Source organism: Molothrus ater, chromosome 5, assembly GCF_012460135.2.
Source record: "Molothrus ater isolate BHLD 08-10-18 breed brown headed cowbird chromosome 5, BPBGC_Mater_1.1, whole genome shotgun sequence".
Classification (NCBI taxonomy): Eukaryota; Metazoa; Chordata; class Aves; order Passeriformes; family Icteridae; genus Molothrus; species Molothrus ater.
Window position 1 is genome coordinate 65,206,974 of NC_050482.2, and position 23,652 is coordinate 65,230,625.

A 23,652-nucleotide genomic window follows, 5' to 3' on the forward strand; every position below is an offset into this window, starting at 1 on the left:
CCAGCCGTTGGGCCACCCCAACGAGCAGTCGCGGCAGGCCGCGCGTCCTCCGCCCCGTCCCCTCTGGCCGCGATGGCCGCGCTCCTCCTTCTCCTCCTTCTGCAGCTGCTCGCCTGCTGCCGCCGGGGCTCGGCGGCGTCTCCTGTCCGTCTCCAGCCGTCACCCCTGCGGGTCAGCTGCCCGGGCCCTCACGGCCAAGTCTTCCAGCGGCAGGACAACGAGCACAGGGTGTCGTGCCTGTGGAACAGCACCGTGACCCTGCATTACCAGCCCGCCCCAGGAGCAGGGCTGGAGGTAGAGGGGGACGTGGGGCAGCCACCATCCCCACCTTGCTGCCTCTGGTACCTGAACGGGGCCTCTCTGAGGAACATCTCACGCTGGTCAGGCCAGGTGGTACTGCAGACAGAAGCTCCCTCACCCGGGGCTTCCAGCCTTCTTACAGTTCAGTGCTCGTCTGCCTCCTGCGCTGCACCCGAGTGCTTTCACCGCAACGTGAGCGTGGAGATCGCTGAGCAGGATATGCGGCTGTTCGTGCTTTGGCCGCAGACACGCGTTATCCAAGCGTGGCAGCCCGTGGAGCTGGGCTGGTGTGCACGCCTCAAGAGTGCTGGCTGGCAGTACCGCTTCAGCAGCCGGGGAGGTGTCCCCTCGAGCCTTCTCCTTCCCAGCAGTGAGCACCAGGACACAACATCACCTGCTGTCTATCCAAGAGTTGAGCTGGAACAGACCTGTGCCACCTACTACAGCTACCGCTTGACTGTGCGCTACAGGCACCCCGGGATCCACGTTGCTTCGGTCAGCGTTGAGGAGATGCCTCACATAAGCCTCAACCTCTCTCTCAAGGTGGAGCCTGACTTGGTGCATGTTCTCAGTGTCAGCTCCAAGCTCCTTAGTGTTCCTCAGCAGCCCCTCAGCTTGTCCTGGTGGCTTCAGCCCCTTACCCTGGGTACACTTGCCTACAGACTGGTAGACACACAGGCTATCGGAGGTTGGCTCTGCTCCTACAGTTCATTTACACTGCCAAGCAACTTCTGTGCCATTTCTACACCTCAGAGCCTGGATGAGATAGTGGTGGCCAGTGTTTATTTCCATGTTGATGGAAAGAGGTTTGAGGAATTGATGGGGGAACTGCACCTGCTCAATGGTACCTTGAGCTTAACTGCTGGCAAAGAAGCTCCCATACATGTCAACCTTTGTCCAGGGAAGACCAAGAGCAGCACTTACATTTTCAGGTACAACCAGGGAACATTTTACACATCTAAAGACAACAACAGCACTTTTTCCACAGATTGTCCCAACACACACACTGTGTTCTACCACTACAAGGAGCTCTCCTACTTACTCACTATAGAGTTTCTGGCCTTACAGCGGTACAAGTTCAAAATGTACCTTTATATGAATCAGAAGAGGGCTTTGATTAGGTCACTGGCAGAAAGAGACCTTGACATCCACGTTTTCAGCAGTGCCCGTCCTTCTGTTCTGCAGAACTTTAGTTATTTAGTGTGGTTTATCCCTACACAACATCTGATGCTTCAGTGCGAGTGGACCTTCTATCTGCAGCTTTTTGGCACAAAAAAAGACCATATTGTCCAGAGTAGCACATACACATACAATGACCACGTAAAAAATGCCACGCGTTTTGTCCGTCGCTCTGCTTTACCCTTTGATGCAGAGAAATACACGGGGTTTGTGGCAAAAGTGAACTGCACCAGCAGTGCACCTACACCGGCTCTTTTAAGTGTCAGGGTCAACAACCGCACTGCAAAAACCATAGAAGCACCAGTGGTTTGTGAGCAAAAAAATTGTAGGATACTCAGGTGTTGGATTCAGAGACCTACTCCCAGATCCATTATCTTGTACAAGAAAAGGGCATTAGAATTTTTCCTCTTTGTCAAGTTGAACGTAGACTGCGACATTGGCATATCTATCAGGCCTCAATGGCAAGTCTATCCTGCCGTGGACACAAAAACTGAGCCAGACTGGTCAAAGCCAGTAAACACTTCGAGCATGTTTGGTGTAAGAATGATACATTTAACTGTTCCCGCTAATAGTTTAGATTATGGGTTGTATCTGTTTTATTTCACTGCTGAGGTAGTCCCAATTAGGACCTCAATAGTCCTCAAGGCCCATGATATGATTTATGTTCAGATTGAGAGAGCTGATCTAGTGGCAAATATCTCAGGAGGCTCTGTCCGCACAGTGAAATTTTCTGATAGATGGACTCTTGATGGTTCTGCATCCTCTGATCCTGATTCAGAGGAAGGACCATTGATATTTACTTGGTACTGCACTAAAGACTTAGCAGACTATAAAACCATGAGATTCAAATGGAAAAACAGATGCCATCCATTCCAGAAGGATTTGAGATGGATAACACCCTCAGGTCCCATTCAAACAATACCACCAGAATACCTCCCAGGAAGCACCTTATACTACTTTCGCCTGGTGATTCAAAAGGGCAGAAGGATGGCTTATGCTGATCAAGTTATAGAAATAGATCCTGGCCCTCCACTCGTTCTGGATGTGAAATGCCTTGAAAACTGTGGTACCAGTTTAATTCCAACAGAGAGATTTGCCCTATCTGGAAAATGCTCAAACTGTAAACCGAGCAACAAGCCATTATATCACTGGTCCCTTTTTTCAGACACCTCTAATGAAATTGATTTTGATTGGGCTTCCAAAACATCAACGGGGAGGTCTGGGGCTTACCTGTCTATACATGCTATGACTTTCATAAAGCCTCAATATCCAACCTACATACTTCACTTAAGCGTAACTACCTGGGATGGTAGGTCCACATCCTACAGAAGACCCTTTGCAGTAAATACTCCACCTCAGGATGGCAGGTGTAACATCAGACCCCGCTACGGGTTTGCCTTTCAGACAAAATTTGTTGTTAAGTGTAGAGGATTTTCTGACAGCCATTTACCTCTGACATATAAAGTGATAGTAGCTTCCAACATACCCCAGACTACCACAGTAAGTTCTGTGGTGGAAAACACATTTGGCACAATTCTGTACTTTGGTTCTGAGCCTAAAACTCCTCCATCTTTTCTCCCACTTGGAATGCCCTCTCGTTGGTACCGTTTGACAATTCATGTTCAAGTCCGTGATGCGTTCAGGGCATTTACCCAGGTGAGTTTACGTGCCTATGTGAGGAGGCCACTTAGAACTCAATCCCTTGTACGTGTGTTTCATGACCTGCTGGATTCAGCAAGCCATTTAAGCATGTCCACATCTGCTCAGCAAATTGGTGATCGTCTTAGAGCTGGTTATTTGATTTATCTTGCAGCCTCACTCTTAAACTCTGTTAAAACTACACCAACTGTCGAGCTCCCCCAGGCTCACCTTCGGGAAACTGTGGTTAAAGCAGCCTTGAATATTTCAGTAAATAGCATCATGGAAATCAACCAAGTAGTGGCTGTTATTTCTGAAATCACAGAGTCAGTTGAGAAAATGAATGTTAGGTCACAAGATCTTGCCATTGGGAAACTGACAGAAGTAACAGGAATTCTGAAGAGACAGAGGAGTCAGATCCATTGGTCTGAGGGAGCAGAAATTCAGACCAGTGGAATACTAAGATGCTTGTCCAATGTCCTAAGAGCTGATCTTCTGCATCTCAAGAATGTCAGTGCAAATGGAATTCAACATGTTTTCTCCATCATGGAAGGTGTAACAGAGGTAGTTTTCTGGGGAAAAGTCCCTGAAGAAATAGAAACTCTAATAGAAACAGGACACTGGAATATCACTCTGAAGAAAAATGAAGCCTGGAACATTACAAATTATTTGCCTGAAACAGACACCTGCCACAATTGTTTTTATCCAATAATGAGAAGAGGAAATGTTTCAGGAGTGGCGCCGGACACTGTGTTTTCTACTGCCGTTTTTGAATTTGATGACAGCCCCTTCCCATGGTTAGGTTACACATCAGATATTATATCAATGGTCATGGGGTTTAAAATGGCAGAGACTAAGACTGATGGGGATCTAGTTCCATTCATGCCTGAAAGAGCAGACGCTTTTCTTGCCAGGAAAGGTGGAGTTGCTACTTTTAATTTAGTAATGGGACCCGATAAAACACAAACTTACACAACTGGAGGATTTCAGTTTGAGATCAATGAAACTGCCACGAGCATGTACTTCCAGATCATGACAAAATTAAAAGTTACTTTCAAGGTGCTGATATTTACAGGTACCAATCTTACTGGCGCTGAGCCCGTGGCCTCATTTATTGCTTTTCACAACATGCAAACAGTTGCAAGTGGGAATGAGACAATCATTGATGACTGTAGCGTTAAAGGTCCCTATATAGTCTGTCTCCCAAAGTCCCTGCTGGTAGACATAGTGCAGAAAGGTGGTGCAGACACTCAGAACATCACTGTTGTCTTGAAGACACACTATATCTTAAGGTACCCAAACCAGAAAATGGTGAGCATCTACATTTTTAATGACCAGTGCCTATTTCTGAATGGGATTGAAAGTGAGTGGAGCAAAGAGACATGTGTGATTGGTCCCCTGACCAACTGGGAGAAGGTGCACTGTATCTGTGTCTCCATGCGGCGTCGCAGGAGTGTGTCAGCCCTTCCAGCACCCAGCATCAGGTTCCTGGCAGCCAAAGTAGTAGTTCTTCCCAACACAGTAGATCTGGGGAGAAACCTGATAGCAGACATACCTAAAAACCCACTGACCCTCATAACAGTGCTCTGTATTTTTATCATCTTCTTGCTTTTGTGCTGCTGGGCTATAAGAAGAGACAGGGCTGAGAGGGAGATCAAGTACATTATCGTTCTGCCAGACAATGAGGCCTCTGATGATGGGAGCTTTTTGGTCACTCTGTACACAGGCAGTCGCTGGAATGCTGGGACCAAAGCAGAGGTCTTCCTGCAGCTCATCGGCCAGTACGGCAGGAGTAAATTCCGTTGTTTATGGCACCAGCCTTCTCCAGCTTTCCAACGGGGAAGCATTGATTGCTTTCTGATAACTACTAAGAAAAAATTGGGAGATATTAGTTCCTTCAAGATCAGGCTCAATAACGATGGCACATCTCCAACCTGGTTCTTAAGCAGAGCTGAAGTTGAGGACATGTCCACCAGGAAGGTCTGGTTCTTTCTGTGCAGAAAATGGCTTTCCCTTGACAAGAATGATCCCTCACGAGCCTTGAAATTTTCTGCCACAGACCCCCAGACACCTCTACCCAAAATCGACTATTTTCTTATTCATTTTAACAGGAGACTGACAGAGTACCATCTGTGGCTCTCAATTTTTGCTCCTGTTAACGCTGGGGCTTTCACCAGGTTCCAAAGGTTGTGTACATTTTTAGCAGTACTATTATTCACCTTGCTTGTTAACATTATGTTCTTTAATGCTGGAAAGGATGACGAAGCTCCAATATACCTGAGGTATATGAGATCAATATCAGTTGGAATTGAATGTGCTTTGCTTACCCTCCCTGTGGAAATGTTAATAATTGTCTTATTTAAGTATTCCCAGAAGGATCCTCCTCCTGTTGTGACTAAGATGTACCCAAAGGTAGATTCTACGTACTGGAATAATTGCATAGTATCTGAAAAAGATGCAAATGTAATTGACACACAGGAGGAGACGACACCTGTGAGCTCCCCTCAGATGGGTAAAACGCCCCAGAAGTCAGGTTCCAGTTTCCTAGAAGGGAGCATCTTGTCCAAAGTGAGGAGACTAAGCACTACCATCAGGCAGCTCCGCAAGATCCCGGACAGCGAGCCCTTGCTGTGGTGGTGGTGTGTCCCTGTGGCCTGGGGCCTGGTTCTGACCATAACCGTGCTCTCATCCTTCTTCATCGTGCTCTATGGTTTGTCCTACGGCTACCAGACTTCCCGAGAGTGGCTCATAGCGTCTGGAACTTCCTTTCTTCAGAACGTGTTTTTCAATTCAATTCTGAAATCCTTATTTTTCACAGCTATGAGCACAATTCGTCCAAGATACTGTGAAGATATCAGATGGGTAACTCGGGAAAAGCATGTGGAGATTAACTCAGCTGAAGAAACTCAGAGCACAGTTCGTCCAAGATACTCTGAAGATACCACATTGGAAACTCAGGAAAAGCCTGTGGGGATTAACTCAGCTGAAGAAACTCAAAGAGATACCTGAAACTTGCTGATTTCAGAGGCACCAAACAATATCAGCATTTGGAAGCTTATGAAAGAAAACATGCTGAGAAGGGCAAAAATTAAAATAAATGCACTTATTTTCATGAAAGGTTTCATCCATCACCTTGTCTTTTTAACACTGCTATTAAATTTTCCACTACATATTCCACTGAGAATGCCAACAGTTTCCACTACAGCCAGTCCCTGAATAGAAGCTGCTTTCAAAATACTTCTCCCACCCAACTTTTGTGGCTAAGCACGACCTTGCATCTCACGGCAGTATCAAGTCCTCTGCTCAGCTCGCAGAGGTGATGCCCGAGGAGCCAGGGCCGTGCTGAGCATGGCTCTCGCCTCTGGCTGAGCACATGCTGATGTAAGAGCAGAAAAACATACCCTGAGGGCTGGAAACACTGGCGTGTCCATCCCGGGACCGGGAACGCCGGGGTGTCCCTCCTGAGGGCTGGGGACACGCGGGGAATGCCTGGGTGTCCGTCCTGAGGGCTGGGGACACGCGGGGAATGCCTGGGTGTCCGTCCTGAGGGCTGGGGACAGGCGGGGAATGCCTGGGTGTCCTTCCTGAGGGCTGGGGACACGCGGGGAACGCCTGGGTGTCCGTCCTGAGGGCTGGGGACACGCGGGGAATGCCTGGGTGTCCATCCCGAGGGCTGGGGAAACGCGGGGAATGCCTGGGTGTCCATCCCGAGGGCTGGGGACACGCGGGGAATGGCCGGGTGTCCTTCCTGAGGGCTGGGGACAGGCGGGGAACGCCGGGATGTCCATCCCGAGGGCTGGGGACACGCGGGGAATGCCTGGGTGTCCGTCCTGAGGGCTGGGGACACGCGGGGAATGCCTGGGTGTCCATCCCGAGGGCTGGGGACAGGCGGGGAATGCCTGGGTGTCCGTCCTGAGGGCTGGGGACAGGCGGGGAATGCCCGGGTGTCCATCCCGAGGGCTGGGGACACGCGGGGAATGCCCGGGTGTCCGTCCCGAGGGCTGGGGACACGCGGGGAACGCCTGGGTGTCCATCCCGAGGGCTGGGGACACGCGGGGAATGCCTGGGTGTCCCCCTCAGCCGGAGCAGGGCGTGAGGGAAGGCATGAGGCGTTCGCGGGCGCACAGCGCCCCCTGCCGGCCGCCCGGCGCCCCCTGTGAGGGAACGGGAACCAGGAACGGGGAAGGGGAATCGGGTACGGGAGCGGGAACAGGGAAAGAGGTAGCCCCGGTAATTGGGTGGAAAGTGGGCCCCGGAGGGAACTGAAGCCGGCGGGAAACGGGAATCGGGAGGCAAACGGGAGGAACGGGAAATGGGGGTTGAGGATGTGGGGGCGCAGAGACACAGGAACCGGGAACGGGGAGCAAAGGGAGCTGAGGAGGGACCGAGGAATGGGAGATGGGGCGAAAGGAACTGGGAGCTCCGCGTAGGGGTGGAAACGGGGACCTAGGGAGGGCCTGAGGGAGCTGGGAACCGGGAGGACCCCGGCGGGAACCGGGAATTGTGGGGCGAAGGGGAGCCGGGCAGAGAACCGCGATCCGGGCGGGGAACGTGAGCCAGGGGAGGGGGAACCGGGATCCGGGCCGGGGAACCGGGAGTGGGGGAGGCCGGAGCTGCCGGCCAGGCACTGCCGAGCGGGAAACACTCACGGTTCCCGAGCCAGAGGCCACTGTCTTCCAGCTCCAGGCACCTTGGAGCCAAAGTGGATCTGTGCACTGGTAGTTAGTAAGGATATAGAACTATATTCTTACAAGTGAAATGGCATGCTATATGTAAACAAAATTTAAGACCTTCATGCTTCTGGGCGCCGTACCAGAAATATTTTCCTCATGCCTTAACTTCCCATGTAAATTACGGTCAAAGAGCTGTTACAATAAAAGCATTAGTGATACCTTGTCTCACTTTGTGTCGTGCCTCAAACACAGTCTGTGATCTCTACAAATATGACAAGGTTGTGTCAAGAGCCCGATGAAGGCTCCCCTGAAAGTTTTATTCTGCCCAGATGCAACAGTCTGAGGTTGTTCAGACCAAAGATGGTTTTTGTTTGAGGAGAGTTGTAGGAAAATACTCAGATTCTGCTGGTAAAGGGACTTGTAATGGAGATGTGCTCCCCAGGCTGGTTGAGATACCAAGCTCTCTAGCCTATGCATCACCTTTGCACTGATCTGTTGACTAAATCAGTGTTTTTACTACTACAAAAATCACTACACCAAAAAAGGTGTTAAAAGCCCCCAAATTCCCAATAGATAGGTATAGTAGAAGATATGTATTGTATTTAAATATCTGTATAGAGGCTTTGCCCCAGAGGTCCTGGTTGCCCTCGATGGGCTGCAGCTGTGATGTCCTTAATTGGGCTGCAGCTGTAACCGATGAAGATGACCAGGATAAAAGGGGGCGGGATAGCCAGTCAGGGAGAGCCTTGGAGGAGCCCTGACCAGAGAGAACAGCATGCAGAAGAAAGAGTCCATGCTGTGAAGATCTGCAGCCATGAGAATACACCAGAGAGGTATGGACTTTAGAAATCTAATAATAACAATATGGGACTCTCTAGAGAAATAATAGAAGAACAACAGATAGGCAAAACCTGAGATTTGGATTGAGAAAGGAACAGGTTATCTATGTGGTTGCAATGGCTTGGGCATCTTTGTTCTTTAGTTCAGGCCTGGAAAAAGCAAGGATTGGCAAGTGTTTTTTGCTCCTTTTGTCAGAACCTGGTGAAGGCATCTTCACCTGCTCTTTTTGTTTTCTTTTTTTGCTGCCCATCTAACACCTGAACCATGCTGCCTCCTTTGAAGTCTGCTTTTAACTGCAGGCCATAATAACTTTGCACTATGTCTTCTCCCCCAGCTGTTTGCTCATTTTGTCATAATTTTCCCAACATGAGTGAAGTAATTACTCATTAACTGTGCTTGGAGCCATGTTTATGTGCAGAAGGGAAGGACACATTTAAATCTGGCATGAAACATCACAGTGTTTTTAAGCCTTATCTACATAGATCTTTGAAAAACTTTGAAAAACACGGGCAACATACAATTTCTGTCAAAGCTGACCCCATCAGCTTTGCTGCTTAATCAACTCTACTCTGAGCCCACACTTTCTTTTTGGACCTCAGTGAAATCTTGGTCAGACCTGTCTGTGTGTACTGGACAGATGGAGATCTAAAGCCAAAGAAAAGTTTATTAAATATCTGTGACATGTTGAGGATGCTGCCAATTCTTGGTGGATTTTGAGCTGCTTGGGTAAAAAGTCAGAACTGTGAAAATGTTATGTGTCTGCCTTCCTAACATGTGACCCAGGAGGAGCAGTTCACTGGTTTTAGGGAATTCTAGGATCCACACACCTCCAGCCATGATTACATTTGTCATATTAGAAAAAGCCATTTTTCTTCTTTGTTACCTGTGATGAACAGAGAAGTAAATTTGTCCAAGAGAACTTCTGGAAGGAAAGAGCATGAATACAGACCCTCTGGAGAACAGACTGTGCAGGGTACAGAGCTTGCAAAAAAGGAATGGCCCGTCACTCTGTGATAAAATAGGTCTTCAGCTGTCTAAGAACACCTATTTCTCTGTGTCCTACAGAGCATTGTGGGAGGGGTTCTTGTATATGTGCCTCAATACCTGTTTGATGCATCAGGTGTTGAAAGAAATGCAGCTTCAGTGCCTGCATGGTTTTTGGGCAAAGTAATCCAAGTAATAGTTGGAAAGCCAAGTCTTTCTGACAGGGGCAAACAGAATAACCTGAAAACATTGCTAAAAATTCAGGAAGTCTTGTTCCTGCCTGAATTCACTTTGTTCCATATTGCTGCTTGGCAAGACGACACGAATTCGACATAGGTGTATGTCAGGAGGTTTGGAAGCTGCTAACCCCTGACTAAAAGACTCAATAATCTCCACTGTAAACTGAAACAAATGAAGTGACCTTGGTGTGAAGGTGTGAAACAAGGAAATTTGCAAATTTTGGTGACAATTCCCAGCAAGTGCCCCGGAAAATAACTTTTTAAGGGTTGGGTGATGGTGGGCTTTGCTCCATCAGATGTGCTACCAGAGGATCTCTCTGATGCTTTTCTGTGCTTACTGTTCACACCAGATGGGATAACAAACCTCGACGATCGTGTCCCAGAGGAAATGAGTGTGGCTGCAGAAGGTGTGCTGGGCCATGTACATGCAGAAGTTTTAGGCTGGGACATGCCTGTCTTTATTCCCAGCTTTCTTGAAGCTGGCACTCTTCACCCCATACCCCTCACCCCTCTGGTAGTTTTGTTTGCTTTTCCTTCCTTCTGGTTAGGTTTTTTGGGGGTGTTTTTTGTTTGGTTGGTTTTGGTTTTTTTTTTTCCTTTCTTTTTTTTCTTCATTCTGCAGTCCCCAACTTGATCTCAGTCCTAACAAACTGAGAGCTGCAGTCATGCTTTGATTGGAAGAAATTCCCTTTCCCAGGTATGTTAATGCTGAACATCTTCCTGGTCACAGGAGAAATTGGGCACCAGCTCCACAGCATGGACATTGTCACATGCAACCCCCTGTCATGGGGCTGAGTATTTCCTAGTCTTTCCTTATAGTCCCAACTTTGCTTTCTGTAGGGAGATGAATCACTGGAGCTCTATTTCTTCCTTTCAGGGTGATGTCAAATGGCAGTGTCTTATTTCCTGAAATACTGTGTTAGCCTCTCCTCCTGTATTTGCACAAAATCTTGGTGTTCCTATTTTTACACTCTGTTGGAAAGTATTGCACTAAGTTTTAGGTTGTGCTTGACCAAGCTGATACTTTCAGTGGTACCTGTGTGGCCCTGCACTTAACTTTTTTTAAGGACAACTTAAAAAGTAACTTAATATATTAATTGAGCAACTTGCTCTTCCCCGCTATGGCTGTTAATGTAACAAATTTCTAATAGGGAGTTGCAGTGTGGAAGGGAGGCAAAATGAGTTCAGAACAGAGGGTTACTGTTGCTGTAGGTTGATTTTTATATCGTGGTTGAACCAGAAGGAGATTTAATGAAATCTGACCTCAGGTCTGGTTTTTCCATTTTGGCAAAGAATAACAGTTCTGTGATCCAGAACTGATGAACGCTTCAGCAACACTTCAGTGTTTGGATCTCTTGTGTTATGGGTAGATGGTGCCTTGTGCAGCCTTCCCGTGTGAACCTTTACATTCCCACCTGATTTAAGATTCTTACTAAATGCTGCCTAATTTAGAGCAGGCATCTCTGAGTAAGGAACACTTGGGCTTAGTTTTTGTTGAGTGTTGGTTTCTCAGCTTTGTGAAATCATGGATCTTAGGTATAGATGACTTTTTGAGATTCATTGTGTGTTCAGAAAGCCTTTTTACCTAAGGGAGGGATTTGATTTGCCTGTATGTTACTCCTCTGTCCCGACAACTGTTCAGAAGACACACTGGCATTCACATCTGTGACCACCTAGACTGTTTTTCCTGCTGCTGTCATGAGGAATCCATGGAAGCTGTTGTTCAGGAGCAGGGCTTGGGCTCTGCTCTGTGACTTGTGGCTAGAAGAAAGCCTGCAGGGATCTCTGTTCCTTCCAAGCAGAGAAAGCCAGCACAACCCCCAGCCTGGGGGAAAAGGGTGCTGCAACAAATCAAGGTTTAATTCAATCAAGTGATCATTGGGAGAGGGAGAAAGGATGAAAGTTCCGATTGTTCACGCCTTGTGAAATGGCAGTTCTGGGCTAATTCATGCTGAACCCAAGGTAAGTCACCTCAAAGGAAGAGCAGGGAGGCAGCCACAGGCGACCTAAACATGACTTCAGGGCTGTAGCATGAAGGAACAGGAGGAAGAAAGTTGTTCACCCAGGGATTAACTAGCAAGTCAGAAGGTTCTGCTGTTTTATCTACTGCCTGATCAATTAGGCAGCAGATTTTCTGAAGAAGGCAAAGTTGCTGGTGCTGGAATGTGTTTAAATATCAGTCACACCAAACACTGGCACATGCCAGGGTATAAACTGCCCTTCTACTAGAGAGCACTCCTACCTGTAGAAAATCGAGTTGTGGGCATTTTAATAGATTATTGTCATCAGCAGTGAATACTGCAGGAAAATCTTGGCATGTAAAAGAAACAAGGGTTTTGTAGAAGAGGATTAAGGGTGTGTCAATGTTGGTTTTATCTGACAGCCTTTCAAATCAAAGTCTGCATCTGTTTATAGGTACTTTGTTTCTTGAATGGTTTCTCTAGTTTATCAGTGACTCGAAATACAGGAGTCTCCTGTGGAGTATTAAGAAGGGCTTAACCTATGCATTATAAATACTTGTGCTAATGAGGTTTGAAGCAAAGAAAATCAGATTACTTATCTGTGCTACTTCTTTGCCACTGACCCTGACAATTTAAGGGTGATTTATGATTTCTGGCATGCCTTCCAGGCCTCTTAGCAGAGTGTTCCAATCAGAATTGCCCTTAAGCCTTTAGGAGTCTCCAGAGAACTGGACTGAGAGCCATTTCCCCATGTCTATATCAGGTATCAGTTGCAGACAGCACAGAGAAACACTCTTTCAGCACTACCTAACCTGTGCCTTTCTTTTACTGCAGTTATTTCCTTACCATAGCACTGAAATCTGTGTGCTTCACCTTTTGCCAGTATATGTGAGCCAACCTCACAGACGTCCTGCAGCACTGTAGGCTTGACCTAGCAAGCTTCTGTGGAGCGTGTTAGTTCAGTGGTTACCCAAGCATGTGGATATCTGTGTTCTTTCCAGAAGAGCTGGGCATGTGTGTCAGGTAAAGATGTGTTAAAATACCTTGTGGCTTCCAGTCAGAGTGGAAAATGCTCAGGCAGAATTCAGTTCTAGACAAGCTGTTGTCAAAGACCTGTTCAGCATGTGTCAGCCAGACAGACTTGTGGTGTGTTACTGGGAAATGGTGCTGCTTCAGAACATTCCAAGGTAGAAAAAACCCATAGTGGTAGCACCTGGTGATGGTTTGGGCTGCTTGTGGCCACAAATTTGTCTGTCATTATTAAGAAGGGATCAGTGCCCCAGACATTCTCCTCAAGAAGTCCTTTATCCTGCTGCTGGTTTGCTAGAGAGAAATGAGTTCTCACTCTGCTTCATGTGTCTGGAGGGCAGACAAACACCTGGCACACTGTGACATCCTGCTAGGATGGCGTGGAGCTGACCAATGTGATAAAGCTTTGGCTCAGCTGGGTTTATGGCATAAAGCCATGGTTATTCAAAGCAAATGAACTTTTTGGAAGCCACTCTTTGTGAGAAAGTGCATCTCAGGACTTGTCTGCTTGGCAATTGAGACTAAAGGTGCGAAGCACATTCATAAACTTGACATTAAATATCTTTCTTCAGGAGGAAATGGCTTTACTTTGTTGTACAGCAAACTTTACTTCTGAATGGAAGCATTCAACTCTGAAATCTGTGCATTCATTGACCTCACACCTTTAGTTAGGAACCTTAACTTTCCCAAGTGCTGATGCATAGACAAGCTCTCAGGACAAATGATGTTCCCAGTGAAATAAAACTTGGTACAGCTGCTACCAGTGACTTGTAAGCTGGGAGTAAGATGGAAAGCATCATAAATTCATCTGTGCCTTGCAGGCAGGATCATATGCTTTTCAACTGGCATAGCCAAAAATGTGTTTGTACATAGATATCATTCCTTCCCAGTGGTAGGCATTGAACAGATTCTGTTCTACATGCCATGGTCTGTGAGAGAGCAGGTGTTTCTATATCTAATGTACTTCAGCTCTGAACCCAGGGCTGTTATTTTAACTTGGGATCAGGACACATTCATTCCAAAGTCTATGACCCTCACTGCCATAAATACTTCTTTTTTGTTGTTGTGGTTCTTGGTGTTTTGCGCTATTTTAAAGAAGAAGTCAGCATTAGTCCTCTCAGTTTGATTCAAGTGACTTTCCATACTCTACTTCTTCAGGGTTAATGATTTCTCCTTTTTAAGGAAGACTTATAACAAAAATACAGGGTTCAAAAAGTAGACTTCTTAGCTGAGTTAGCTCATAGTGTGAAGAATCTGAATTACAATATACAGGGAGAAAGGGGTAGCATGTACATGCCATACAACTAACTGGCAAATCTGAAAGCACTTGAGTTAATTAAATGCTCTCAATCATCCCTGTGAGGTAGGGAAAACACATCATATCCAAGGGTCAAATAATTTGTGAAAAAATATCTTCCTAAGGTGTTCTCAAGGTGAATTTATTTATAAATCCAGTGCCCAGCCCCATCTGTGTTACATCTGAAGAACTCTGTGCTACTGAAATGCCAGGAATGGCTGTGGAAAGGCTGGTGGTAAAGGAATGATGAGGTAAGGCAGATTATTTCCAAAATTAGGTTTCAGGCTTTAACAGGCTAGGGCTTTCTGAATTGGATGTCTGTCATGAGGAGGTTCCTCTGAGGATCTCCCTGTTCTTCTGGAACTTTAGATGAAAGTAGTCCCAGCTCTGCTTCACCTTGCCCCTAGTTCACCTTGTCAGCAGATGTCTCTGAGGATTCAGTTTCACTCTGTCGGGCAAGCAGAAATAGCAGCCCACTGTCACCAAAAGAGGGATGTACAGGTCCCTCATCTCAGCCCTGCCTTTCTGCTGGTGCTGCAGTTCTGCCTCTCACCTTGTGCTACTGTTAGCAGCTGTTGGATTCCTCTGCAAGCCTATTTAGTTCATTAAAAGCAATAAGGAAAAAAATATTGGAAGAAGAAAATGAAAAAGTTTGGATTTTTTTTTTTTATTACTGCATTAGTAACTAGTGTAATTTAGTAATACAGAAACCATGGACCGAGGTGTTGGATACCAGAAATATATGGGTCTTCTCCAGGAGGATAAAGGAGAGTCTTCTCCTTCTGCCTATTTTCATCAAAGTTATGGTATCTAAACTTTTTTAAAGGTGACTGCTCCTTTGTCCCATGTGGCTGGAATGGGCCAACACTTTATCAAGTTATAGGATGATTCCATTGGCCTCATTCCCATAGAAAGCCAGATGAGAACAGGGAGTCAGGGGTGAGCTTCCAAAACTCTATTCCAAGGTGAACCAGAAGCAAAGAAAAAGACACAGTCTTTTCTTTGCAAACACCTTCCTGGTACCTGCCTCCTGAGTGAGGTCCCAAACCCTTTCCTGGCCCCCAGTTTGAGGGAGGAGATGGGCATTGCAGAGCTGGGCTGGAATTCTGCATAGCAGCAGATAGGGAACAGTGTCCTGGGAAGCACTTAGGGAGTACAGACCTCAGCTGAGCAGAGGGTTTTTGAGATCACAGCCATGTGCTTTGTCACCTGAGTAATTTCCACGATCTTCCAAATTAATAGGTGAATTTTATAGTTAGGCTCCCAGTCTGCAGTTTATAGATCTGTCTAAGGAATTTGAAAATTTAACTGGGACATGGGAACCAACTTGATTTGGGAGAAAATATTTACTAATCAAGGTCTGCAATTGTCAGTTTTCCTTTGGGTTTCAATTTGCAAAGCCAGATGTCTCAGGTCACTTTAATCTTCTTGCAGATATTTCCCAGCATTGCATTTTGAGGCTAAAAGATTTTTTTGTGTGTGTTTCTTGCAGGTAGCTTACAAATGGGTGCTCCTAAAGAAGTTCAGACAGCAGGAGACTTCAGATGTGAGCTGTGTGAGTTATCAGCCCTGTGCACATATTATGGGCAGATGTCACCAAACTCTCACTCGATTGTGTAAGTGCCCTCTGAGATCACAGACTTCATTGCTGCTATGAGCATTGGAATCCTTGCAGTGTGCACTGCATGAGCCCAGTAACGTGCTCTACTGACCCTGAACTTGGTGCTTAAAGTGATCTCCTTTTTTCCAAGGAGAAGGAATGTTAAAAATTGTCAGTGCTGGTAGGAAAAGCAACAATAAGTTTTTGTGCCCTGCTTCAATACCATGCCAAAATCTGTATTTAACCTATTTCCTAGCTCCACTGACAATCTACTGTATCAATATTTTCTTGGTAGAACACTGCTCACTGCCAGCCTGGTATTTCAGGGAATAGCCCTTCCCTCACTGTAGCCTCCCTCAGCTGAGCAACACATACACACAGCATGAATGAAATATCTATGGCAAAACCACTTCTTAGAGCTCTCTGGCATGATGTGGAGTTTTGAACAGCAGTGCTTTTTGTGTGCATTGGAGAATCCTTTGTCAGACCATGCAACATCAGGGTGCTCACTATGTATTTATATTTTCAGGAACCAAAGCCTTTTCTCTCTCTGCTAAGTAGGGACAGTTTGACCAGAAATTATGCAGTTACAGCTTTTTCTGCAGACATTAAACTCCCCATAAAATAAAGCACTTTGCTTTAAATGCAAGAGTAGCCTGGTGGAGGCCATCATGGTCAACGAATTCATCAGGCAGACATGTTCAGGAACTCTCTGGAGCTGGAAGTCAGGCATGTACTCAGCATTTCACCCCAATAAGACTGCTCAGTTTCTTAAAGAATGGAAACAGCTGTTAATCACCACCTGCTGGGGCTGTTGTCCTTGGGCAGCTGTCTTTTTATCATTCCAAACCCCACAGTGCTACTGGTTTTCCCTCTTCCACTCAGCAGAGCAATTACTCACCTTTAATCAGGTCCATTCCTGAAGAGTCTGAATGTGAATCTTAATTTAGGTTATCCAATCTCAGAGTTTACACCCCAGCTTTATTTGGATTGCTCAGGTGCCAAAAGCAAAAGAATAATGCTGAAGCATCACACTTCTATTGATGCTTTTAAGAAACAGCTTCACACCCCATCTTTCTTGGCTTGCTCACATCCCAAATGCAGTGCTGCAGGAAATGTGCTGGACAGGGGCCCTTGTCAAATCCTGTAAGGGGAGCTTTGCAAACACAATCTTGTCTTTGTATCCCAGGGACTTGTTGACAGGGTGATCTGCCATGGTAAGATGCCTGATCTTTCCTAACAGTGGAAGGCTCTGGCCAAATCATTTTCTGTTTGAGTGGACAGAAAAAGGAGAGAGGAACACAGTGCTGGACACACTCCTGCACACACTTTTGTGTGTGTGTGGAGGCAAGGAGAAGGCAGTACTAGTTGACAGAATACCTTTTATCCATATTATTCCCATAATCCAATTTTACTTAAGCCCAGGAGGAAGCCAGGTGCCCTTGCTGTGTGCCCTATGCAGACAGGTGCTCAACTGGCTTCTGTACTATTTTGCCTGGAGCTCCCAGAAAAAACAGAGCTTTAGTTTTTCCCAAGCAGATTGCCAAATTATTATTAAATGCACTCCCTCAACACCCTGGAGCAAGCAGTACAGTCTGTGCCATAAAGTAAGCACACTGGAGGTGACTGCAAGGCTCTCTGCTGGTAGCTCCTGCTTTCAAGAGCTGGGGACCTCAGCTTTACAGCAGCAACATAACCAAGAGCAGTAAAACCTTTGTATTTCATACTCACATGCACACAGCTTTGGAAGAGAACTTCTAATTAAAAGCTGTGCAATTGAAATGGTGACTTGACAGGGTACAGGAGCTGGCCATGCTAAGGAATGCCTGTTATAAAAAATGGAAGACAGTTAAGGTAGAGCATTGAGAAAAACTTAGCAAGATGGCACTGAGACACTCACCAGTTGCTCTACTTTTGGAAGAGAGATAGAAAGCACAGTATAGGACTGAAGGCAGCTGCAGAGTTGAAGGTTTTGAAGAGAAAAGGAGCTGGAGAGCTGCTGCATTGCCTCGTGCACAACAGCAAGAGGAGCAAATCAAGTACAAGTGTGAAGTATACACCTAAAAGCCCGAAATTATTCTTTTGCAGGCTTTTGGAAGAAGCCTATGTCATGAGGGATCCTTTCACCCCTGACAAGGACAAGTTCCTCATCATTAGGTCTCATTGCAGTTTGTGTAGCAGAGCAGTGTGTGTTGGTACAGTAAGTAACAAGCAAAACAAGCTGCTTCAATAATTTCTTTTGGTTCCAGTCCTGGTGACCTATCAGAGACATATCAAGCAGCAAAATCCCAAACAATCCATTTTTAAAGCAAACTGCTCCCCCTTGTCCTGCTAATATATGCATGTTAATTGTACATAATTGTATGTTCTTGTGGATTCCACCAGATGAAGCTCTCAGTATTAAATTAAAATGATCAGCATCTGTGAGTGTTCTATTTACAGATAAGCACAGTCCAGCCTCTCAAGCACAAGGAGTGCTCTTTTCTACTTTCTTAGCACCAGGAAATGCAAGGGCAGTATAGATCACAGACAATAGTAGATCAGGGGTTTTTTTCCATAAAGAGAATATAAATGTCCATGGATTGTTCGGTGTGCATTCACAGGCACAGGGCTGTCATCCTATTTGCAAAAGTTAATATTTAAAGTGAGCAGGGAAGAGAGGTGTTCCATGCCATGCTTGCTCTCTGAGGAAGAATGAATTTAAGTAGCAGCTGGAAGGAAACCTTAAACTATGAAATCTGAGTACAGTCCAGAAAGGTGGTGTAAAATTACTTGTCTTAATTCCTTGTTCTCAGTGCAGAACTGGCCCCTTTGTTTGCTGTAAGTCTCAGATTTTGGGAGATGGGCAGACACAGCCAGAAGGATACTGGCACATTTGGCTCAGTTTAGTTGCTATTCTGACTTGTGGCAGCCAGCACCAAGGATGGGCTGAGAGGAGCATGCAGTAACACCTTTCACCTGATTGGGTTTATTTCCTTGTTAAAGAAACTTCTTACCCAGGTTTGTCAGGTCCAATTTCAGGAAAAAAGCTTTAATAATTGAATTGTGCAGCAGCAGGAACAGCTCAGGCTGCTTCCTCTGGGAGGGGCCCTGAACAAAGGAACCCCTGGGCTTTTATACCCCTACAGTCTGTGCACCTGTTCCCATGGGGAATTTTGGGTCTGGGGTCTTCCTGCTGTTCACTGGCTCCTGCAGAGTCTCAGGGTGAGCAGTCCTCTCCCAGACTGTGATGCAGGGCCCTGAGCCCTTTGTTAGGGAAGGGATCTGTGCCCATTCCTGGCTTGTTGCTGGGGGCTCCAGGTGTTTCCTGCCATCCATGGCACAGTGTGCAGCTGGCATGGGAGCTTGCACACCCAGCTACCTGCACTGGGAGTATTTCTCAGCATCCTATCTCTGAAGTCTCTTCTGACATTTAAATGACTGAAAGTCACCGAAAGTGATTGCAGCTCAGAGGGTTTGGTTTGGTTTGTTTTCTATTCTGGAGCTACAAGTAGGCTGTGACTAGGTGAAGTGCCAGCACTTTCTGGTTGTGGCTGTGGTGGCTGAGCTCAAGTTTCCAGAGCCAGGTTGCTCAGGGCAGTTGTGTGGAGGCAAAGCTGCCATGAGCAGGATCTTCCCTGCTGTCCCTGCTGTGGCAGGGGCTGACTCCCTCCCACACAGCCCAACGAGGAGCCAAGAGCAGCTACTCAGAGAGTTTGGGCTTAGGGGCTTGATTCCTGCCCTGACATGCCAGGGCATTATCCTTCCTTTTTAACAGCAGATTGGCAACACAGACACATTTGGGACAAACTTGAGCACATTTAACTATTTTCATTCCCAAATCAAGTGTCTTGAATTTAGGAAGGATTCAGCAGATATTTCCAAGTGTGGCATTTGAGCTGTCAGAAATAGAGTGTTTCAGCCTCTCAGGGTCTTTGCACACACTGTGCTTTTCTGAATGAAGGTGGGGATTTTTGTTTGAAAAGATGAGTTTGTTTCAGTTAACCTAAGCCTTGGCAATGAATAGAAGATACTTGCAGTGAGCTAATGGAAGCTTCTAATCTTTTTGAAAGTCCTGCTTATTTTGCCTGTTGTAGAAATCTGTCAGTCATTTACTGCTTGTTATCTGAGTTTTCAAGATTGCCCTGATGGTATCACTCAAAGTAAAAACATTGATTGTAAATGATTGAGAATAAATTTCTAACCAAACTGGCCAGGCCAGATAGTGAATCACACATATGACTATGGTTTCAAAATGAATTTAGCAATACTGCTTAGGTAACATTGAAAGAGATCTGCAGAAATGATAATTAGTGCTTTAAACACCCACACCACAAAGTAAGTAAACACATACTATTCCTCTTCATGTAAGGAAAATAAAGTCCAGAGAAGTAAAAACTTATCCAAGGCAATAAAGAGAGACAAAGGTAGAATAATAATATCTCTGTATTGGCTGTGGTTCCTGCTTGTGATGACCCAAGTACATCAATTCACTGCTGAGCTAAATGTTAAAACACAGGAATTGAAGCTGAAGAAAATCATACTTTCTTGGGCCTCTTTGCAAAGAAGCTGGACCAATCAGAAAGGTTTTAGTGGCAGGCTGCTTTTTAAATTGTGGTAACTCAGAATAGAATTAGGCTAATGTGTGGCAAAATTAAGACTTTTCTAACCTTGGATTTGGCAAAGGGATTTTAGCTAGCTTTTGTACCTAAGGGGACTTGAGAGACAGATCAGATTTTAGGGTTTTCATGAGACAACCCATGCTAGCTGAAGTGTATTTTCTTTTATTGTGCCAATAAAAGTCATGACTTAGAGCTGTTCTGTATAGTGTTCATAAACTTAAATATCTCCAAATATCCTCTGAAATTTTTACTCAGTTAATTTACTTCAATCATTTTGTACCCTGTATCACCCTGCTCAAGTCTTTTATCAGAGTGCCTTGGTAAGTGCCATTAGTTCTGATGCAACTGGGAATAATTCCAATGATTATCTGTAATGTGTTAAAACATGCCAAAACCACACAAAAAGGAAGATAATAGAAATGCTTTTAAAAGTCTTTGGGCAGGTTGAGTGCCCTTCTTCCTATTACCCTTTCAGAAAAGGGGAGAGGAAATGATAGAATCTGTTCCACATTAGTAACTCTAAATAGTTACTTCTCTTTTATTGCAACACTTTCTAAAGACATGGAAAAAAGGTGGCTTTTGGAGAAGGGGGAAACGGAGCAAGTTTCATCCCTTATTGCTCACCTCAGCAGAAGGTGACTGAGCACATGATTGTAGGCATTAAGTGATGAATGTAATACTACAGCTGCTTCCCACTCAGCTTCCAGTCATGTGGGGTCAGTCCTGGGTAGGGACAGGCAGAGCCTTTCCTTTACGTATTGTGGTAGATACCATCCCTATATATATATTACTTTCAGCCATGATTCATGTCAAAACAGAAATAAACTATGGCAGCATGCTCTGGCAGCTGTTTTGCCTGAATTGGACTATTAAATTTGGAATTGAAATGGTCCCCTCCCACCTTGGTCATGGAAGGGAGAAAACACGTTAAAGAATCATCTGATTAAATACAGAACTGTATCAGGATAAGGGTTTAAAAGTAGGGCTCAACTCTAGTTGTTTAATTCTTCTAGTTGTTTAATTAAACTTCTAGTAAGTTTAATTCACAGGGCATTGAAAGAAAAATTAGGCTCAAAATCCCAGGACAGAGAGAGCAGCACTATGGTTACATGCTCAGGGGTGCAGTGGTTCATAGTGATGATTTCCCCAGTTCCTGTTGGCCAAAATCTGCACTAGCAACTCATTTCAGCCACAATAATGCAAGATGAGCACCTGTTTTACCTGTGAGGAGCTGCATCTTGACAGTGGGGATCCCACCTGCAGGAACAGCCTCTCCCCTCCTTTGCCATGGCCCAGTGGCCACCTTTGGGAGCTGGGGGCTGTGTGCCATTTGGCAATGCAAGCAACAATAGCCAGGCCAGCTGAAACTCTGATCTCCCCTTTTAAACTGGCAGCTTAACATATTAAGGATACCAAGAGACAAAAAACAATAGGCTCTGGAGGTTGTGCAACTGAAATCCACTTTCAGGGCTTTTCAGAGACTGAGGCCTCACACTCATTCCTGAGGATGAAAGGGCCTGGCAGTCAATGCAGAAAAGGACAATAGATGAAGACAAGTTGTTCCCCAAGTTTCCAAGTCACATGGAAGCAGGCTGATTGTGATTTTGATATAATTATCATCTGAATCCACTGCTAAAGCCCAGATAGTGACATAAGGAACAAAAACAAGGAGAGGAACACAGGAATAGCCAAGCCTAGCTCCAGAGAAAGGCCAGCTGCAAATGACCATGGCAAGGGGAAAACTTTACTATTTAGGTAAGACCCAGGGAATCCATTTGTCCAGTTCTATCTAAACTGATGTCTTTATTCATTCTTAAATCCCCAAGAATAATCCATCAGCAACACCAATTCCAGCTTACCCATGAAATCCTATTTGGAATTTGGTGATCAGCACATCAAGAGAACCAGGGATGTCAAGTCTTGCTGCAGAGCAAAGGAATAATACATTAATTAGTTTCTCTTTCAGTTGTTGAAACTCTAATATTGCAAATACATTAAAATGTTCCATCAGTTTTGCTTCTTTCTATTCAATTACTAACATCTGGTTACAGCTCCTGGGGAAAAAAAAATATTGGGTCTCTATGAGCTGTGAACAGAACAGGGACAGCAAAAATACTTTCTTTGTGCACAACAGCTTTTATACATTGCCATCAAGAGTTCAGAGGAGCCATTAGCTCAAGCTTTAGTACCAGGTGTGGTTCTAGGTTTTAACCAGCAGGCACATTTATTGAGGTTAAGGGATGAAATCTCACTTGAATTGTCTCAGATGAATGGAGTTCATTTAACTCCTCCGGTTATTGGACACCTCTGTGATATTGATACAACAGTGATACTTTTTAGTAGTCTCCTAGGACAATACAAGTGCATGGATTAATGGAAGAATAGTTTTTTGGGGAGTTATGGAAAAGATGGTCTGTTGTGAGAGCCTCCAGTACCTGGTACTTGTGTGGGCCTTTAGGCCATTTTTGTGGAGATTGGTGAGGAAGAGTGTGGTGAGACTCCAAGTCTCACACGCCATTGCAGGAATTTGGAAGATCCTCTCAGGAGGTAGAAATCTTCATCAAGCAAGACTTAGAGGAAAACTCTGTTTTTTCAGTAAAACCCATGGAATCTCTTACACCTTTATTCACTCTCCAGGTATAATCCATCAGCAACACCAGCTGCAGCTTAGCCATGAAATCCTACTTGGAATTCAGTGTGCAGGCCAGGAAACCCGTGCATGGTGCTGGAAGGAGAAGGCAGCTGAAGGAGGGGTGTTGCTATTCCCTGTAGCAGGGAGCTGGTGAAGGTCACTTTAATAGGAGCAGTGGGACAGTAGATTTGGGGGTTTTATTTTTCACCCATCTGGCTCTAACCAGATGTTAGAATTATTGAGTAAGAAAAAGTTAAATTGCTGGAATATTTCAGCCTAGAAGAAGAATAATTAATTTTAGAAGAATTCTAAATATAAATGCAGTTTAATGAGACTGGAATGTAAGCATTTCCATTTTGTGTAGTAATGCTAGCTATTTTCTTTACAGAACTGTTATTTTCTTCACAGAACTGTAGTCTGTTCTACTCCAAAAGTTTCTGCCTCCCCTGTGTGAAGGAAAACCTAAAGGCCTTTCCTTTGGAAATACAAGAAGACATGGATAAAAGGAAGCCCCGGCAGAAATCCTGCAAATAAACAGATACTAAGCATAAATCTTGAAGGTCCAAGAGCGACAGTTCTTTGGCTGGGGCTTCTCCTCTCTGCTTGGAGACTATCATGTTGCTCCTTTTAAAGAAGTGACCTTCATCAGCTCACTACTACCGGAGAGAGCAGCACATTT

General features: G+C 45.3%; 2 protein-coding genes across 2 annotated transcripts; both read left to right on the forward strand.

The window, feature by feature from the left end:
• Positions 1-72: 72 nt before the first annotated feature.
• Positions 73-12,665, forward strand: PKDREJ (polycystin family receptor for egg jelly). The gene is given in 5 exon segments (XM_036401189.1): positions 73-6,033; positions 6,117-6,178; positions 6,180-6,279; positions 6,282-6,433; positions 12,578-12,665. Coding segments are annotated over 5 exon segments (6,363 nt in total).
• A 2,978-nt stretch (positions 12,666-15,643) lies between these two features.
• CDPF1 (cysteine rich DPF motif domain containing 1) lies at positions 15,644-23,531 on the forward strand. The gene is given in 3 exon segments (XM_036401190.1): positions 15,644-15,756; positions 17,829-17,940; positions 23,382-23,531. Coding segments are annotated over 3 exon segments (375 nt in total).
• The last annotated feature ends 121 nt before the right edge of the window (positions 23,532-23,652 follow it).